Source organism: Dicentrarchus labrax, unplaced genomic scaffold (genome assembly GCF_905237075.1).
Source record: "Dicentrarchus labrax unplaced genomic scaffold, dlabrax2021, whole genome shotgun sequence".
Classification (NCBI taxonomy): domain Eukaryota; kingdom Metazoa; phylum Chordata; class Actinopteri; family Moronidae; genus Dicentrarchus; species Dicentrarchus labrax.
The window spans coordinates 15,863,896-15,884,163 of NW_026136703.1; the positions used below are offsets into that span (position 1 = coordinate 15,863,896).

General features: G+C 38.9%; 3 protein-coding genes across 5 annotated transcripts; 1 reads left to right on the forward strand and 2 right to left on the reverse strand.

Annotated features, from left to right (window-relative positions):
• The first annotated feature begins 14 nt into the window (after nt 1–14).
• LOC127360869 (ribosome quality control complex subunit NEMF) lies at nt 15–9,223 on the forward strand. The gene is made up of 32 exons (XM_051395294.1): nt 15–213; nt 330–398; nt 910–1,012; nt 1,321–1,446; nt 1,592–1,740; nt 1,836–1,903; nt 1,996–2,085; nt 2,241–2,314; nt 2,700–2,770; nt 2,871–2,946; nt 3,089–3,229; nt 3,379–3,587; nt 3,670–3,843; nt 3,953–4,016; nt 4,240–4,328; nt 4,411–4,514; nt 4,595–4,657; nt 4,773–4,885; nt 5,109–5,166; nt 5,274–5,332; nt 5,409–5,529; nt 5,619–5,883; nt 5,966–6,008; nt 6,099–6,148; nt 6,381–6,522; nt 6,926–7,003; nt 7,171–7,452; nt 7,885–7,920; nt 8,087–8,193; nt 8,324–8,367; nt 8,472–8,551; nt 8,924–9,223. Exons 1-32 carry the CDS (start codon nt 155–157, stop codon nt 8,999–9,001), a joined length of 3,285 nt encoding a protein of 1,094 aa, XP_051251254.1. The 5' UTR covers nt 15–154; the 3' UTR covers nt 9,002–9,223.
• klhdc2 (kelch domain containing 2) lies at nt 9,224–14,316 on the reverse strand. Of its 3 annotated transcripts, none has more exons than XM_051395324.1 (14): nt 14,217–14,316; nt 13,190–13,513; nt 12,990–13,069; nt 12,763–12,880; nt 12,519–12,631; nt 12,188–12,272; nt 11,994–12,077; nt 11,736–11,816; nt 11,478–11,536; nt 11,157–11,266; nt 10,993–11,065; nt 10,767–10,854; nt 10,611–10,663; nt 9,224–10,509 (listed from the first exon to the last, which is right to left on the reverse strand). In XM_051395324.1, the coding sequence occupies exons 1-14, from the start codon at nt 14,262–14,264 to the stop codon at nt 10,386–10,388; spliced, it is 1,440 nt and encodes a 479-aa protein (XP_051251284.1). In that variant the 5' UTR covers nt 14,265–14,316; the 3' UTR covers nt 9,224–10,385. The 3 variants fall into 3 exon arrangements, with proteins under 3 accessions (XP_051251284.1, XP_051251295.1, XP_051251307.1); XM_051395335.1 differs by having other exon boundaries at nt 14,164–14,296; XM_051395347.1 differs by lacking the exon at nt 14,217–14,316 and adding an exon at nt 13,782–13,871.
• A 752-nt stretch (nt 14,317–15,068) lies between these two features.
• On the reverse strand, nt 15,069–19,970 carry pole2 (polymerase (DNA directed), epsilon 2). The gene is made up of 19 exons (XM_051395976.1): nt 19,858–19,970; nt 19,240–19,340; nt 19,032–19,107; nt 18,384–18,461; nt 18,144–18,237; nt 17,948–18,022; nt 17,763–17,846; nt 17,617–17,673; nt 17,475–17,523; nt 17,281–17,353; nt 16,883–17,055; nt 16,696–16,785; nt 16,529–16,583; nt 16,381–16,440; nt 16,213–16,290; nt 15,936–16,044; nt 15,530–15,706; nt 15,365–15,432; nt 15,069–15,249 (listed from the first exon to the last, which is right to left on the reverse strand). Exons 1-19 carry the CDS (start codon nt 19,926–19,928, stop codon nt 15,231–15,233), a joined length of 1,587 nt encoding a protein of 528 aa, XP_051251936.1. The 5' UTR covers nt 19,929–19,970; the 3' UTR covers nt 15,069–15,230.
• Nucleotides 19,971–20,268: the final 298 nt, after the last annotated feature.

The window sequence follows — 20,268 nt, forward strand, 5'->3', positions numbered from 1 at the left end:
TTGCTCCTCGTTGGCTTCCGTGGGAAAAACAGTTTGCGCGCATGTGCAGAAGTTCCCTGCATGTTTCCCTTTGCTGATGCTGCGTTAGAAATGTGAATTATATGCCTCCGTTTTTACTTTTCTTTTTCTAACTGGAGTCCGCTGCGCCGTTGCCATGAAAACCAGGTTCACCACCGTGGATATCAGGGCAGTTATTGCCGAGATCAATGCCAAGTAGGTGATATGTGATATTGCCTCTAGCTCGGTTGCTAAGCTAAGTGTTACCATCGTTAATGTTGATTTGTGTGCAGATGTTGCTCATTCATTTCTTTTGCCTCGATCTTTTCCAGCTACATTGGTATGAGAGTAAACAACGTGTATGACATCGACAATAAGACGTATCTCATCCGGCTTCAAAAGTAAGGACAGTTTGAAAACTTCCAAAGTTTCACTGTTGTGGTGTTTCATATGGCATGAAGCACTACTATCATATGAAAACACTCCATTAGTTACAAATAACAGCCATGCATTCATACTTGGGATTCTAATTAATTATAAGTAAGCATTAGGTTCCTACTGATGTGATTTTTAAAATAGTAGGCGCTATGCAGCAGTGTCTTAAATTATTGTTATTATTTGAGGATTTATTTATTTGATGATTATTACTGATGCATTTATATCTAAGCTGCATTTTAGTTATATTTAGACATTTGGGTAGTTTAATATATAATAATTCATCATAATTTATTAGCTGGCCATATGTTTTCTGTGTAAAATATAAATCTGCAAAGTTTCTATGATGTGATAGCTGTCAAATAAATAGAGAAATATAAATTAACTAAGTCCAAGTACTTCAATTTGAGTAACCATAGTTTCTGTACAGCTTTCAGTCAGTGTGTAGTGTAACTCAGTGTTGTGTTGTTGTCTCAGGCCTGACAGCAAAGCGGTTCTCCTGGTCGAGTCTGGGACTCGTATTCATTCCACAGACTTCGAATGGCCCAAGAACATGATGCCTTCGGGTTTTGCAATGAAAGTAAGAACAGCTTTGGTTTTTTCTTGTGATTATTGTATAATTTTAACCATAATGTATTTTGAATTTCACACACAATTCCATATAAAACCTTGTTTCCATGACCTCCGTTGTGATGAATATCAACCAGATTTGACAAGTGACATGGTTTTTCTATCCCTAAACAGATTTGATATTTATGTCAGCATATTTTCCTCTTTTTTTTTTCTTTTTTTTTTTTTTTTTTACACAAATCCTTTATCAGATCTGTTTCTGTATATTTATTGACTATTTGTGATGAAACTGAATGTATAAAACAACTTTCTCTGTAGTGTCGAAAACACCTCAAGAGTCGGCGGTTGACCCAGGTTAAGCAGCTCGGGATTGACAGGATTGTTGACATCCAGTTTGGCTCAGACGAAGCTGCCTACCACTTGATTATTGAACTGTACGACAGGGTGAGAAATCATTGTGAGACGTCTGTATCGCACAACATCCCATGCTGTTCAGATCATATCAGCTCTGATCCAAACCATGATATTGATTCACCCCTATGTGTTTGTGTATGTGTGTATTTGTTGGTCTGTCCATATCCATCTTCAGGGTAACATCATTCTTGCAGACCATGAGTACACCATCCTGAATCTCCTGCGGTTTCGTACAGCAGAGGCAGAGGATGTGAAGATCGCTGTGAGAGAACGGTACCATGTGGAGAGCGCCCGACCCCCTGAACCTCTCATGAGTTTAGAACGGTAAACACATCTTTACATGTGCTTGTTAACGTTGTGGGCCAAATGGACTTCCAAACTAACTGAAAACTAATTATCTTATTTCTTTTCTTATGTAGACTCACTGAAATCATCAGCGAAGCACCAAACGGGGATCAAGTGAAAAGGGTCCTGAATCCTCACCTCCGTAAGTAGCTAAAAAACACATACATTTATCTTCTGTTTAATTATCTTAATCTTCTTTTTATGATTTAACATATTTTGTGTCCTTCTCTCTAGCGTATGGAGCCACTCTGATAGAACACAGTTTGATAGAGGCAGGACTGTCTGGCTCTGTCAAAGTTGACTGCCAAGTTGATGCTGCCCAAGGTATAGTAGAGCAGTTGGAGTAAAGGTTGTTGGCATATGGTTGATCGCATTAACAGACCAGTCGAAATAGTGGTTCCAGTTTAAGATTTCAGGTTTTTTTAGTAATGTTTTTTGGTAGATTTGTAAATACAGTATTTGATCTGGCTGCTTTTCAGTTGCTCCTAAAATCCTGGAAGCCCTGCAGATTGCAGAAACATATATGGAAAAGACAGAGAACTTCAGTGGCAAAGTAAGAGACTTATTTATTCTTTATTTTATTTTGAGGGAAAGTACTTTTGCATCCTGTATTAATGTTACAAGGACGCGCAATATGGATTTTTTTCAGCCGATACGAACCAATTATTACTGCTTGTCTCTCATGGCTGATATTGATAAGATAACCGATAATTTAACATGTTTCTATTAAGAAGTTCATAACCTGTAGTTTTTACACACTTGATGGCAAGAAAGGCTAAAATGTAGTTAATATTCCATAACTCTGACCTAACCAAATATAACATATGACATCACTATTGTTAACACAACAACTAAAACAGTTCTGACTTACTGACATTTATTTAATTATCATGCGCCCCTACTATGTTATATTCACAAGCTGCTGTTTTTAATTCAAGGGCTACATCATTCAAAAGAGTGAGAAGAAACCAAGCTTAACTCCTGGCAAACCCAGCGAAGAACTGCTCACGTATGTCTTGTTTTTTTAATGCACAAGTTGTTACATATGAGAATATTACATAACTTATTTTATATTATTTATATTATGGTGTAATGGTGTCTCCTTACAGATATGATGAGTTCCACCCATTTCTCTTTGCCCAGCATGTAAAGAGCCCCTATTTGGAGTTTGACACTTTTGACAAGGTAAACATTAGGCTGCTTATTTATCTTTATTTCATGATGCCTTGATTTGGGAAATGATATTGATTCTTTCTCAATTATAATGTGAATTCACACTTATTTCAAGAATGAAAGATATGAAGTCCAATGTCATTCTCTCACTCAGGCAGTGGATGAGTTCTTCTCTAAGATGGAAAGTCAGAAGATTGACATGAAGGCCTTACAGCAGGAGAAACAGGCTATGAAGAAGTTGGAAAATGTTAAGAGGGACCACGAGCAGAGACTGGAAGCCTTGCACCAAGCACAGGTCAGCATCACTAGCACCTTTTAGCTTTGTCTGCTGTAACCACTGCACATAATGCTTTCCCATATTTTTAATTAACTGACATTTAAAATCCAATTCATCATGATATTGGTGAAATACATATACAAGGAATCTTGCATCATGTGTTGCAGGAGGTGGACCGAATAAAGGGTGAACTGGTGGAGATCAACCTGCCAGTGGTAGAGAGGGCACTGCAGGTAGTGCGCAGTGCACTGGCCAATCAGGTGGACTGGACTGAGATTGGCATTATAGTCAAAGACGCACAAGCTGCTGGAGACCCTGTGGCCTGCGCCATCAAGGAACTGAAGCTGCAGACCAACCACATCACCATGCTTTTGAAGTGAGACCCGCACTGATAGAGAAACATTACCTGTCTGCTCATTGTTACACCATTTGGCTCATGTGTGTCTTTTTTCCTCCAGGAATCCATACATTTCTGAAGAAGACCAGGAAGAGGAAGAGAAAAAAGATGTGGTTGAGGAGAAAGGGAAAAAAAACAAAAATAAAGACAAAGGACAGAACAAGAAGTTGCAAAGGAACAAGCCCATGTTAGTGGATGTGGATCTTGGCCTGTCGGCTTATGCCAACGCCAAAAAGTAAGTGTCCCTGTACGTACATACATTTACATTTAGATATAGAATTGAGTGGAAATGTGGGGAAAGCCACATGTGTTGTTTTTACAGCAGTGTCCTTGTGGTTTTTTAGGTACTACGACTTCAAACGCAGTGCTGAAAAGAAGGAACATAAAACCATTGAAGCAGCAGATAAGGTAAGAATGCTGTTTTACTTCACACGGTTTAAAGGACCAGTCTGTAGGATTTACACGATCTAATGAAAACATACCTATAAATATTATATTACATTTCTGCCAATAGATCCTCCTAAATGTTACACACTGGACCTTTTTAGGGCAAGAAAATTTGTAAGGAAAAGAGGTGGTCATCACGCTTTTGCATACTGGTAAATGTTCTTCTTTTTCAATGTCATTCAAGGCTATGAAATCTGCAGAGAAAAAAACACAGAAAACACTAAAAGAGGTTCAGACTGTGGTCACAATTCAGAAGGCCAGGAAGGTCTACTGGTAAGACGCACACTACCGTATGATGTATCTGTACATCCACAGAGTTGATTCAGTATTTTGACCATTTCTTCCCTTTTTGCAGGTTTGAGAAGTTCTTATGGTTCATCAGCTCAGAGAATTATCTCATCATTGCAGGAAGGGATCAGCAGCAGAACGAGATGATCGTCAAACGCTACCTGCGTGCAGGTAATGAACGAACATCTACACATGCTCTTACTAACTGAGCTGGTTTATGCCCCTCATGTGTGTACTTTTTCCTTTTTCAGGTGATATCTATGTTCATGCTGACCTTCACGGAGCCACGAGCTGTGTCATCAAAAACCCCTCAGGTAAACCATGTGGCTTCTCAGTCTCTCTCTGCTGTTAGACTTGCTTGATATTCAATTTTCACTCATTTGTATGCGTTTCTTTGGCCTTCTCGCCCTCTCCATCTTCCTGCTCCAGGTGACCCCATCTCTCCTCGTACCCTGACGGAAGCGGGCACTATGTCTGTGTGCTACAGTGCTGCTTGGGATGCCAAGATCATCACCAGCGCTTGGTGGGTTCATCATCATCAGGTGAGTCTTCTGTCTTGTCTATTATTATATTTCTGTCTGTAACAATTTACTTCTCATATACATTATAATGAGACAAAATGTTACATGTTTAGTGAACTTCCATCCTCAAAAGGTTGCAAATCCATTCTTTCAAATATTTTAAATTTTACATTGTCTAAATTCCATTATATTGTGGCATTATTTGTTATTTATCAGCTGTGTTATATCTTTTATCTTTGTTCAGGTGTCTAAGACAGCTCCCACCGGAGAGTACCTGACCACTGGAAGTTTCATGATCAGAGGTATGACCCACAAAAACTTAAGCTGAATACATTTTGTAATATGAGAAGTGTTAGATACTATTATAATGTCTGACAGAGGACCTAATGTCTGATACATTTCTCTCCAGGAAAGAAAAACTTCCTGCCACCTTCTTACTTGATCATGGGCTTCGGATTCCTCTTCAAGGTAAATTACTATCACAAGCACATTTTAACTCTTTCTCATCTTCAAACAGTTGAGTTTCATGCTTGTCTCTGTGCAGGTGGATGAGCAGAGCGTGCATCGGCACCGAGGGGAGAGAAAGGTGAAGACCGTAGAGGAAGACATGGAAGAAGTCACGTCCAGAACTGCTGAGCTGCTAGAGGAGGGAGAAGAGCTGATAGGTATCGGAAACAAAAATGATTGACTTAATTTACGGTGTATGTAACAACCACATTCAGGTGTCGTAACTTGATTCTGTCACCTGTTGCAGGTGATGACAGCAGTAATGAAGACCAGAGTGAGGAAAGAGCAGGAGGAGATGGAGAGATGGAAAAGAAGATTAAAAAAGTGGCCAAGGAGGGTGATGGTGCGAGTGGAGAACTGGCCGCTGTTCCTGAGGAGGACAACATGGAGGCCGAGGAAGAGGAGGGGAGAGAGGAAGACAGCGAGGAGGAAGAGGGGATGAAGAATGAAGAGAGTGAAGAGTTCAGCTTTCCGGATACGACCATCTCCCTCTCTCATTTACAGCCCAGCAGGTAGTGTTACCACTGCTGCTACTTCAAGCAAACACTATCATTACACATGACGATGAATTAATTACATTTTCTGTCCTTCTAGGAGTGCTCAAAACCCTGGTTTCAAAAAGGAAGTGACCACTCAGGTAATTAGTTACGATCTCAGGCTACATACATCCTAGATGCGGCCATTTCAAGTAAAATATACTAATGTTAATTTATTCATTTCTCCTCAGGTTGAAGTAGACTCACAGGCAAAGAAACACATGACTGCCAAGCAAAGAAGGTGAATGAATGGAATAAAATACAACGGCTTACAGTTGTACTTCTTCCTGTTAAGCTATAGAGGACTTACAACAACAACAGTTAGTGTTGAGGCATTTGGTTGGTTTAGAAAAAAACAAAAACGGAGGAAATCTTTCTTTACTTAACAAGCTGACGCATGCAGCAGACTGTATACACATTTCAGATGGGCCAGTCATTTTATTGAATCCTCAGGTGTTTATCTTTGCCATTAGAGAAGAGAAGAAGAAGAAGCAGAAACAGGAAGGGTGTGACACTGAGGAGAAGACGGAGGTTTCATCCAGTGGATCGACGGTCGATCAGGGGTCCAAAGGTGGAGGGGGCTCCTCCCAGCAGCCACTGAAGAGAGGTCAAAAGGTAAGTAAGGAGTGTGAAGATAAGATGTTCTCTGATACTGCCTTCAACAATACATGGAAATGAATCGTTCGAAAAGGAGACACAAATAAAATGGCCAAAACATGCAGAAAAAAGAAATAAGACCTAGTGAACCATAGTAAATGTCCAGGGGATTAGGAGGCAAACAACATCAGTGTAATTATTAAAAGCATCAGCAGCTAAAGGAAAGCCGTAATTTTTATCACAAATCACAAAATCAATGTATAATGCTGCAACAAAACATGACCGAAATAACATCTCGGATAAAGTCAACAGTTTTTGTAATGAATTTATTGATGGATCAGTCTTAGAACGTTAACTGATCTGATACTTCAATTTGTGTTTGTTTCTTTCTGTGCCTGTCTCTTCCCTGTTGTCACTCCAGAACAAGTTAAAAAAGATAAAAGAGAAGTACAAAGACCAGGATGAAGAGGACAGGGAGCTGATGATGCAGCTGCTCGGGGTGAGGAGGAATAACAGCGACCTTCAGCACACTTTGCACACATTGCTAATGTACCGTACAGTGCCATCACGCCATCTGCAAAACATTTAGTGGAAACTGCAGCTCAGGTCTACTCAGTCCTTGACACTGATACAATAAATAACAGTATGATCGCTTTTCTTCTTTAGTCAGCTGGTTCCACCAAGGAAGAGAAGGATAAAGGGAAGAAAGGAAAGAAGGGGAAGGGGAAAGACGAGCCCATCAGGAAACCAGCCTCTCAGAAACCACCCCAGAAACCTCGTAATGTGGAGACTGCCGCAAAGAAACCAGAGCAGACAGAAGGAGGAGGAGGAGGAGGAGGAGGAGGAGGAGGAGGAGGAGGAGGAGGAGGAGGAGGAGGAGGAGGAGGAGAGGATACTGAGGAGAGACAGCCTGGAGAGGAGGGAGGTCCCGCTGAACCGGAGGAAAAGGTACATGATCCAATAGCAGAGTCTGAAATGTATATGGATGCACGATATGGATCTTTTTCAGCCGATACAATAACTGATGCTGACAATGACCTGCTTCTCATGGCTGATATCGATAAGATAACCTTTCATTTCATATTGTTGTATTTTATAAAGAAGTTCGTTATGAATTATAGTTTAATATTTCATGGCGCTGACCCAACCATATCCATCCTTATTATTATATTTGAATATTATTATGGACCAATAATTTATCGACTGTAATTTAATTATTGCATTAATTCATAATATAAATTTCCCATTATTAGCTCTGATAATTATTGGGTATCCCTAGAAATGTACAATTTGTCAGGTGATGTTAACACATCTTGAAAACACTGAATTAAATACTTATATACATGTTTATTTACCATCAGTGTTTGTCCTCTTTTTCAGGAAGATGATGTGGACCAGGACAACCCCGGAGCAGAGGTAAGTTATTCATGTGTTTTGTGATAAAAGGATATTATTATTATTATCATTATTCCCTCTTTGGTATATTTTTTTAAAGAATGTTTTAGGGATTAATTCTGCATTTGAAGCGATGCCTATGTTAACTATTGCATCATTCTAACTTTATATTCCCTTTGTGCCTCAGGAAGCACAGAATCTGCTCACCTCTCTGACAGGCCAGCCTCATCCTGAAGATGTGCTGTTGTTTGCTGTGCCAGTCTGTGCTCCATACACCGCCCTCTCCAACTACAAGTACGCGCAGTTAACCTTTTTTGTGTGTGTGTGTGTGTGTGTGTGTGTGTGTGTGTGTGTGTGTGTGTGTGTGTGTGTGTGTGGTACAGTGAAGAGTGCAGGGGCTGAATTAGTCATTTGTTTTCCACAGACACAAGGTGAAGCTGACACCAGGAGCTCAGAAAAAAGGAAAAGGTAAGAATAGTGATGTATTCTAATATTCATAATGCTTAATGTTTGTACAGTGCATTTAGAATTGACAGTAATGTAAAAGAAAATGTTGTGTGTGTTCCTACCAGCTGCACGGACTGCTGTTTTCAGCTTTATGAAAGCCAAAGAGGCGTCAACCAGAGAAAAAGACCTGTTCCGCAGTGTCAAGGTAAAGAAGTTAACAGTAACAGAATTTAAAGTTACTTTTAATGTTTATGGTGCTGAAATGATGGATTGGTAAATTGACAAAGATAATTTACAGAAATTGGAAAAATAATGTGCACCTTTAATAATCAAATAACTCAGACATTATTATTTATGAATTATCAAGGAAAAATGCCAAACATTTTGTTTTATGATTATAAATTGAACATCATTGGGGTTTGGACTGCTGGCTGGAGAAGATGTGATGGGCATTTTTCCCTCTTTTCTATATATGATTAAGGATGCAGCTAATGATTATTGATTACAGATGTTTACAGATTTTTCTTGGTGTTACAACTCAAAACGTGTACCCCTCCTATATCATCCTGTGTTCCAGGATACCGATCTATCCAGAAACATACCGGGCAAAGTCAAAGTGTCAGCTCCAAACCTGCTGGCTGCCAAGAAGAAATGAGAGACGAGTGAATACAGACATGACAAAAAGTGTGTACGGTATTCAACGCAGAACTGCAGTTCAGTCAGACACTGCCAACTTTATCCACATTTCAAACAACTACAGGATCTGATCAACAGTGTTTGAATATGTATAATTTTATTCTGAAGATTGACTGTATTTGTTGACCAACAATTTGTTTGAAATGAAAATATGTAAATTAACAAAGCTGAACAGAGCACATCTTATGGTATGTGTTTATTCTTTGAGTACAAAGTAACAGTATGCATTGTATTCTACAATAAAAAACACCAAGGGAACATTGTGCAAACCAGGCAAATACAAACAAAGCCCTACTGGCATGAGGCATTTCAGTGCAACGTGGCTCAACATCCAATACACTCGCAGTATTTTAAGTCTTCGATGAAATAAAATTAAAATGCTACAGGAGCCACCCATGACAATTTAAAGGCTTTAGAAGCCACTGTCAGAACAAAGAACCCAGACATTTCCTCACAAATATATAAATTACTATATATACTGTATATATAAATAAAAACAAAAAATTAACATTTCAGAATCAGAAATACTTCTGAGTTACTATTTCTGTGGCTTCAGAGTAGACAGTCTTGCGTAACAAAGCACTAGTTTTAGGTCTGTGAGAACTTAAACTATCCAAGATCTAGCAAACACTGTTAAAGCAGACTTGTTTCAGCCTTGTACCACTTTATTTAGTGTTAAGACATTAGACACATATTTTAAGCTGGTTCCATTTTTGAGGAATTTCAACAAGTGACCGACCTAGGTGTTTGTTTAAAAGGACGACTCTTATACCGTATACCTACAGGATGCATTATAATCCTCTGTAGGAAAATTAAGAGTTTCTGAAACACAAAGCTGAAGTCTTGCCTCCTTTCCAAAACAATATTTTTTCCCCACTATGACACAATGTTTTTTCTCCCATGGTTTCATTCAGTGATCTTTCTAAATTTGAGCTTTTCAGAAGAAGTAATAAAACAAGCCCATCTGAAAAATTATGTATAGCGGTGGAAACAGAAACAAAAACTAACCCGAAAGTAGTGAAGTGCTTCTGATCTCATATGCTGTGAATCACCAGCACTGCTGCTCCACTAAAAAGGTTCTACTGTCTTTGCAAGAGTTCAACCTAATAACAGAAATAATAAACAGCATTGAGGATTGCCTGTGAACCATTGTGTGCCAGTCAGGACCCATTTCCAACAGATCCACAGCTGTTCACTATTGCTTAGAGATTATTTTTTTCTATATGTATGCAAGTGTCCACACACATTAAACTAATGCTCTAGTAGGACTACCTGCTCATCTTGTCCATACACACACATTCTCCTGTAATACTCTGGACTGGATTGATGGGTTTCCTCATGGCCTAGGAGCCCAGTGTGTTGACGCGTGACATTCTCTTTTTGAGGCTGTGCAGGAGGTGTTTAGGCAAGCAGTCCCAGTAACTGGACAAACGATCCCTGTGCTGTAGAACGGCCTCCATACAGAACCTGGAACAGGGAAAATATGAGCGAAAAATAATGAAAGAACATTTCAACTTCAAGGGTAAAATAAGTTGTAGGGCATAGTCTTTGCTTCTGCACACACTTACCGAACTAGTGATTTGGCCTGAACGTTGAAAACCAGTAACTCGTTGCTGTGCGCCTGTCAAGTAAAAAAAATAAAAAAAATAATCAGTAATTCAGTAGAAAAGCTTTTAATGTATGTATAAAAATGTGTCTTTATTAAGATATGACTTGCAGCTTACAGCTCTGTGATGAGACAACAGGTTGTTGGCACATCCTCCAAACACAAACACTTCCCCATCCGGACCGGAGCACGCCGTGTGCCACAGCCTGAAACAACACAATGTCAAGAACTCTATACATACAATGTGCTCACTTAAGGTTTTCACAAACACACACCCGCATGAGTATGTGTTATTTAGCTTAAAGCTTAATCACACAGTGTGCACAGTAAGATGGGAGCATTACCTTGGTCTCTCTGTGTGACTGTGTTTGAAAGGCTTCCATTCATTTTTGCTCACGTGGTACAGCCAAGCATCGCCTGAAAAAGCAGATAAGATTGTCTTGAGACCAACGATCATTTTGGGGCGGTTAGGATTATTTGCTACTCCAGAACAGTGTGTCAGACTCACTTAGCGTCTCTCTGTCCGTGGTAAAACCTCCAAATAGGAAGATGTGGTCCGGTGACACAGGAGTGAAGGAGTGCCAAGATCGTCCCACAGGACCCTGCTGGGGAACGCTCCTACAGCAAGCCAGGGAAAGAGGAACATTACAACAAAAACAGAGCTGAGAGAACGCTCAAGGGCGGGATGTCACCGTGGAAGAATAATGGATAACTTTTAATGCAGGTTAGAGGATAACAGGATCAATATTGGGCATCATCCCCCTCTCGTTGTTATAAAAGGTCTCTTAATATTAAATACTGTCTGAGATTATTCTGTAGTGAGACTTACATTTCATGCCACTCCCATGTGTCCAGATCAATGTAGTACAGGTCATTTAGTCGGTAGTTCTGAGGGCCAAAGGAGATGGAAGATTGAATTGGAGCACAGAAGAGATGAACTATTTATTTATTTCACAGTATTGCAACATTTGAAAATCTGTGACTGCACTTTTTAACCAGTAGGTAATAACCAACCGTATGACAGAAATTCACAACAAAGAGGCTAAAACAGACACACATCTTGCATTCTTCGTTTTCTTTTTCTTACTTTGTATCGTCCCCCGAACACATAGCCTCTGTTACCAACTGTGGCACATGCATGAGCTGCTCTGGGTGATGGGGTGTTCCCCTACATCAGAGAGAAAATAGATAATGTCAAATATGTTTCTGTGTTATTTAAGTCAGGGTATTTCTGGAAAAAAAAGTATGACAGTTTAATGACAGGGACAAAGGATGAAAAGTTGAAGAAGTTGAAGCTATTGTTTGCTATTGGACAGTGAGTTACAGATACAGCACACGTGTTTACCGTCGTGAAGGGTTGGCTCCATGTAGAGGTCTCCAGGTCCAGGATATGGATGTGATTGTTCCAGCCTCGCCCAGGGCTGTCCCACTGCAGCAGCAAAAAACAAATTAAAAAATACATTTATTTTTTAATGTTAAATGTTATAAAACATTATTGGAAATCAGTGTTTTAGCATGTTAAGATTTTTGTTTACAGACCACAAGTGAAGATGATTCATCGTATTCAAAAGTCCCTTGATGAGGTTCTTTTGCAGCATAGCCATAGCCACCAAAGAATATAAGTCTGTGGAAACAATATCAGACAAAACTCACTTTGTGGCATGGAGACATTTCATTGTTGTGTCTGCGGGTCAAAATGGACTTTTATTGTTTACACTGAAGTTCACTGGGGATCTGGGAGCTTATTATCAATGAAGACACTCATTAGTATGCTACCACTTTCCCAAGCACACTGGGTAAATACCAGGGATTTTAAAAGTTTACTCCACGTCAAAATCCAGACAGAGAAAGAAAAAAAGTAATCCCTTACTTGTTCTTCTGAACCCAGCAACCTAGTTTGTCCTTGCAGGATGGAGGGAGTCCTTTAAGATCCCTCATTTCCTCCCAAACAAGGCTGGGAGCTCGCAGGGGCAGGCGGTAGATCTGCAAAGCACAGCGCAGAATACAGGAGATCATTGGAAACAGCAGGCTCACCCACCTCAAGGTCTTTTACACGATGCAATCTTTTCAAAATAACAAGAGATGAAGAATTTTGCTCGATGTAACCACCGTACCCTGTTTGTGTTTCCCCTGGCGTGGTGACCTCCAAATAAGTAGAGGACTCCATCAACACACACCCCACAGCTGCCCGACATGGATGTGTGCAGGTTACCTCCGGCTACGTGCTTTGTCCTGTGAATATTCAGGGTTTTATTTTATATTTGTCTATGGTGTGTGCAAATGACACACATGTAGTGCTGACAAGGGTATCAATACGCAACTTAAATGTAACAGCCATTACCATACTCCTGACTCCATGTTGTATGTCCAGATCTCGTTTCTCGGCAGGTACAAGTCAAAGAAACCGTGGTTTTGAGTATTCTTGTACAGAGAGAATAAAATGTAATTTAGATAAATATAAAGACTGAGAGAAATAAATCAGGAATATAATGAAAATTCATACAAACATGCATGCAAAATACATTTTAATAAAGTCCTTACCTTGTATCCACCCCACACATACATGATGTTTCTGTCAACCACTGCTATATGACCACTGCGCTCAGCTGGAGAATCCAACTCAAACGATTCAGATGCTTCAGTGTCCAAGGGCTGTTCATCCTCCACTTCCTCCTCCTCCTCATCATCATCTTCTTCTTCTTCTCCCTCCTCGTCCTCATCCATATCGTCATTTACCATCCAAGCAAACAGCCTGTCACCTTCATCTCTGTCTGAGTCATTGTCATCCTCTCCGGCTGGCAGGTCCCCAATGTCTTCTTCCTCCATCTCTGCCATTCTCTCTGCCATGTCAGTCTCTCTTGTCTCCTGTCAGGTGCAAGAAACGAGAGAAAGAGACACCATGTAAGAAAGCTGGGTTAGAGCTGATTGGATTATTCGATTATCTGATTGTTTTGGGTTCTTTTTTGTTTTTTTTACCCCCCTAATAATCTAAAATAGGATAACAGAAAAACGACCCACATTCATAACACTGGACGTAAGAGACGAGCTTTTCCACCTGGTTAGTTAAAAAGAGAATAAGACACAATAACATCGGCATATTCTAGTTTTTACTAACGTTAGGTCTAACATATACCTTCCACTTTATAGTCCACGTCCCTTTGTTCAGCAATAATTCAGGGCAACGCAGGGACCAGATAGCGTTAGCTGGCAGCACGATTAGCGCCACTGACCTACTTTACTAGCTTAACTATTCAGGTTACTAAATCAATGTTAGCGGTTTTCTCAGCTTTCATCTAACTGCAGGTTACAAGTTAACAGTTATATTTCATTAAAATGCCCCTGAACTGTTTAGCAAGGGTACCGAGCATCTCACAGCTGTTCGTCAGGTAATGTGCCGTCGGTTCACGCTAGCTACTAAACAGTGGCAACTTGAAACATGCAAAGCTCCGACGATTTGGTGAAAGAAACGTGGTTATAAACATTATATTGGCCACGTTGGCGTCGAAGCTGTTCACCTGATGTATTTGCAGCTCTCGTTGAAAAATGTGTTTGCACCTGTCGTTCTTACCTCGTCGGACGTTTGTTTTTCTGCAAATTTCAAAAAGCAGTACGACATGAAAGTGAGGTCATCACAAGCGTTTGGGGGGTCAGGACCGGAAGTTGACGTCTCCTTAAGTTCGCCATCTTGGTAAGGTCGACGTAAACCAGAGTAGAGCGTCACCGGTAGCTTATAACGTTATATTCTGTCAATGCCTCAGCATATATACTGCATACGGTTATATGGTTTTAAAGTTTTCCCTTATGTAAGCTCATTTCCGCCAATGTGATTGAGAAAGAAAATGATTCTGTAATCACTATAATGAGAAACTTTCATCATTTTGAGTTACTAAGTCATTATTTTAAGGTACTAAATTATCATTTTGAGTTACTAAGTCATTATTTTAAGGTACTAAACCATCATTTTAAGATAATACATCATTATTTTAAGGTACTAAATCATCATTTTGAGATGCGAAGTCAGTATTTTGACAAAGTTTGCATTATTATGACTTTCAGAATAATTATTTTTCCAGTCACATTGGCAGAAATAGGCTTCCATACTCCTCCGGTTGTCAGAAATTGTTTAAAACAAACATTAACAGTTAAGTCATCTATGAAGACTCCCAATAATATAACTTCAACAATTTACAAGGGATTATCAAAGACTGGTTTAACACCTTTCATTAACAGTTTATGTAGCAATAGTCCATTGCTTGCAAATATGAATAAAAATCCTAATTTGGCACTCTATGATGAGTGCAATTTCATTCAGTAATGTAAAATGATAATTTTGTGATGTGATCAATTTAAATACACACTTCATTGTACAATGTTATGTAACATTTGAAATTTGATCAGAAAAAAAACAGGAAAAAAGATGTTCAGTACAAAGAATAAAACCTTTATTATTCATACATACAGATACATATAAAGTAAAAGACTACAGTCATATGATTGCTAATCCATTTGAAGCATACACTATCATACATAGGCGAAGTACAAAGCAATTGAAACAGAGCCACTTCTAAATCCATGATTTCCTTTAGAGTCCTTGAAGTTTGCTGTGAACACATAAAACCACAATTGATTAGTATGAACATTAGTGTTGGTTGAAACTACAGTTTTCTGTAGTGAAAGACGTGGAGAGAAAAGTGAAACCTCAAGAACAAATCCCACCTGTCCTCAACAGTTCTGTTGGATGGGTAGTACACCTTAAATGTGAAGCCACTTCTTGGGAATGAGCCCTGTGGAAATAAATTATAGTTACTTTCAAAGACCAGCTGGAAGAAAACTAATTCTGTCATTTTTAGAGGCCTTGCTTAAGTTTCTACTGATTCTTACTGGGTTGACACAGAGGCAGTCTGTGTTTGTGATGCTGAATGGGTCGTATTTATCCGCAAAGATGATGACATCAGGGACCGGGTAAACACGCATGGAGTAGTCGTACGCCCAGAATACAGGACTGACATACAGAGGCAGTGGAGTCAAGTGACCCTGGGATAGGATGGTCTTCACAAACTGGGGGAGAAGAAGAGGAATATGACAAAGATAATTTATTAACAAAAATAAAAAGGACATTTCAAATGGTGTTTTGTAAGAAATGAGACCAGGCTTGGTAGATTTATGGATTTATGGACATCTTTGCAGCAACAACTCATTGCTTAAGGAGCACTTACAGTAGAAAGAATATATTAATAATATATATATATATAAAAGTATATGTTTGTTCAAAGAAGCTGAGACTCACATGGTTTGGAATGTCAAGATTGTTATTGGGCAACCGGACACAGTTCCTGCACATCTTGTTAACCAGGTCTTCCCTGATAATGACGATCTCCTGGCTGCAGTACTGAATCCTGAAAAACATGGACGATCACTTTTTGTGTTTTAGTGTTAGCAGATACTGCCAAAATGTCACAAGTCTGGTTACAAATTTCTAGGTTCAACCTTCTGTACACCAAAACCTCTCAGTCACTCAAAATAACAAATATTCTGACATTAAATAAAAACCTCATTTGTTTTACCTGCATGGGTTGGTAGTGAACACGGAAAATGGCACCCTCTGTCTGAACTCCTCTGTGATGTGATCTGCCAAGGGAGGCCTGAGGGAAATAAATGTATCGACATTCATCCAAAACACTGAACAGAACTCACAAAACGCTGTTAAAAAGCAGATGTCTCTGAACTTATACCTTGGTAGGATGGTGCCAGGACCAGGGTCTTCAGGGCCAGGAACAAACACAAAACGACTACTGCAGGTGTAAGATGAACATGTTTAAATAAAACACATTTAAATTTGAACTGTTAAGAACAGCGCAGAGCAACTCTATTAGATCCTACCTGCTGTGAATGCTGGGGTATGCACATATAGCATCGGCAAGAGCCTTCAATGACTCTAAAAAGACAAAAATTAATTAGATTATGAAATGCTGTCTATATATCCCCATGTTATACACAAAGGCTTTAAAATCTAAAGTGTGTTATGAGAGAGGAGAACATAGTCTCACCTTTGAGTGATTTGATCTGCGTTTTTCCATACGGGGCGGAAGAGAAGTTACCACACAAAATAAAACAGGTAGGAGGCATTGAAGCATAGCCTGTAAGAAAAAACAAAGTGGAGCTAAATATGATTGGTGTCTCATAAAGTGCAGATTCATGACCTATAAAGTCTAAGACCATGATGCAATGCCAGACCTGAGAACATGAGGTTGAGCTTCTCCATCACTTCAACGCTGTCCAGCCACACATCAGAAACAATTACAAACATGGCATCCTCATTCTCCTCCTCCAGCTGCTTCAGCTTGGCTGAGGCCTTCACCGAAGTGGTGGATGGACCACCAAAGAAGTTCATATTGCCGTAGTATGCCCTGGAAGTAGAGCAAGGGTCACACAGTGAGGGTGCAGGAAGAGTATTTGTGGAGCTCATAGGATAATGCGTATGCAGTATTTGCCTTAATGTTACTTAATTTTCACTTCCTACCAAAAAAGTAAAACTCAGATGTGACACTAGATTCTCCTTCACCTTTGCTGTAATTTTAACATGTGCTTTGACTTTAAATTTTGTCCAAAAACATGTCTCTAAATCCACTGACCTTGTGCCTGATGACGGCTCTGTTGGTGGAAACCCGAAGCCATTGACGTGAAAAACTGAGTCCTCGTACCAACCTACAGGACAAAGGGCAAAACTGTACTTCTAATAATACTCTCTTATAATCTTATTGCATATTTGTTTTGATTTTTTTCATTTTATTTACTGCAGTTGTAGTAGTTGTAGTCGTTATCTCACCTTCTGCCAGTACAAAGCAGGATTCTGTGTACAGGCCATTATGAAACTGGTAAAAACCTAATTAAGGAAAAATATATATATATATTGTGTAATATAAAAGTCACGTTTGTTCATGACCACTAACAAACATATGAAAGGATATTGCTTTGGACATGTCCAGCTGTACTGTGCCACTTGGATCCTCCAGGTAAAATTTACCCTTAAAGAAATTAAGAAAATGTTTCAGAAACAAGATGTAACTATACAATATACTGAAAAACAGACATTTAATGGCTTTTCTTCACTCACCTCTTTCAGTTGTGTGACCATCCCCAGTACAATCACCTCACCCAGTTTAGATGTGCTACCAAGCAGTGCTTCAATTGTCTTGAGCTAGAAAAGACAATTCACACAAACACATCCTGTAACTCAAATGCATATTCCTCATACATGTACTTAACATAGTGGTCATTACAGTGGTTAAAGATTGTTACCTGAAATTTGTTTTGGCCCTCTTCAACAACCGCTCCTATTGCAGGTGGGGTGAAGAGCTCATGCCGATGTATACGCTACAAAAAACATGTTGGTATCAATACAACATGCAAGCGACACATATAACCATAAATAGCAGCAAAGAGAGTGTGTCAGTTCCCCGGTCTGGATATACAATAATAAACAGAGCTCACTGACCTGCTGTAAGATAGTGTAGCGCTCCCTGAAGAGTTCAGCTTTGTCTTTGGCCAAACCACACAAACTCGGGGCAGGATGGCTCGTCATACTAATGCTGAATGAAAAATACAAAATAAAAACATTTAAAAATATAAACGATCAACAAAAAATACAGTCATTCTGTGACACTGAAGCAATCTTTTAAAAATAATTTTGGATTAATTTCGACACAAAGGAGAAAGAAACTGTCCCTTTACTCACGGTACAAATTTCTTCCGCTCCATACTGTAAATGTATCTGGGTACATCAAAAGCTCCAATGATGTTGAAAACATTATCTCTGGAAGAGAGTTAAATAGCTCTTATTAGTAAGATTTTCTGCATTTAATTGTAGGTTGATTAGGTATAAAATGGTAGTTTATAGTGTAATTATTGTATTATTACAGTATAATAAGGATGTGACTGCAGGCCCTGAATAACCTAACCTACACATCAAGGTGAATGTCAGTTAGTCTTATCCACACTCTTTATAATCCAGCTGCTATTATGCCAATGAATGCCAACTTCTACGCATGTTTTAACTTTTTGGTTCATTTTAAAGAGGCCTAATTGCTATTAGTGTGATTATTGTTTTGTATTTCCTAAATAACATTATTAAAAAGTAATTAATTTATTCCAAACACAAGATTCACTTGGCTGCACCTTAAAACTACAATGATAATATCGTGATGAATTAACAGAACATTAATTAAATTCTTAACATCTATTGATCATTACAGTTATTAATACGTTTACAAAACATCTGCTGAGCATATTATTACAAATGTGACATGCTGTTAACTATAATAATGTGAGAGTCTGTCAATATTTTAAGTATTTTATAAACTGATCAGTTGATCAAAACACGTACATGGTTTCATTACAAGACTGAGTGCAATCCTGCACAGCGATTTCCACCACAGACAGCTCTATCATATTAGAGGACACTGTTGGAAAACACAAACTGTGGTCAAAACCTGTAAGCAAACTTACAGAAAACACATTAAATGCTGCACACAGTATATTTCTGCACCAATAACATTGTGATCTACAGTTAACGGGAGTACTGCTGCACTTACGCGGTTGCTTTTCCACTGCATCCAGCACCTTTTCAATAACATCATCCAGCTCAGAGGGATTGACAGACTCCAGCACTTCCACAAGATATCTGCTGGCTTCACTGGAGCACAAAACAACAAGAAACTATGCACAGGTTGTTTCTTTCTCTTGACTGCTGGGAGGAAACTAGAAAAACAGCTTCATTTCCTCAAGAAAATGTTAGATTGCTTTAACTGGAAACCATTGTAACTTATAAAACTTAAGCCATCCCTAATTTTAAGTGTAAGCATTGAAAGAGGATGAGGGAGCAGTTGCAGTGTTACTTATATGCTCAGGTCATGTTTCTGATGAAATCAAAATGTAACTTTAAGCCCATTAAAGGTATCACAGCACCTCCTGGCTTCAGTGGAATAAAAAACAACAACATTAAAATCTACACAAAAGCACAGCCTGCATTATGTTATCACTGCTTCTTTCCTGTTGCCACTAATAAAATATAAAATGAAGCAGAAAGTATCGACAGTCTCTCTCTCTCTCTGCCGTTTTATTGTTTAGCTCTCTTGTTGTGTGAATGACAATAACATTACAACATTAGCAAACACTTTTTAACGACGTTTAAACGTGATTAAAATACATACGGTCGTAGTATAAGTCCCCGCATCTTGAAGCCAGCGGACACTTTTGTCTTTATTTTGCGAGAAACGTCCATGGTTGTCACTGTCCAACTCAAGACTTGGCGCTAAATGTCAACTTCCGCATGTATTTCGTCACTTCCGCTGAGAAATAGGCGCTCCTCTGTCTAATGAAAATAAAGAAACCAGCACAGACCCAAACAGTTTTAATACATTATCAATAAATTATACGTTTATTAGTGTCGTGTTTTAATTAAATTCCCTATACAATATGTTCCTCGTTTTATTTAAAAAATAATAATATGTCGATGTTATAAATGTATATAACATGTATATATTTTGAGTGTATGGCTTTCAAGTAAACTATTAATTTTTTTAAAGGATATTAATAGAAATAATATTTTCTCTAGTCAAAGT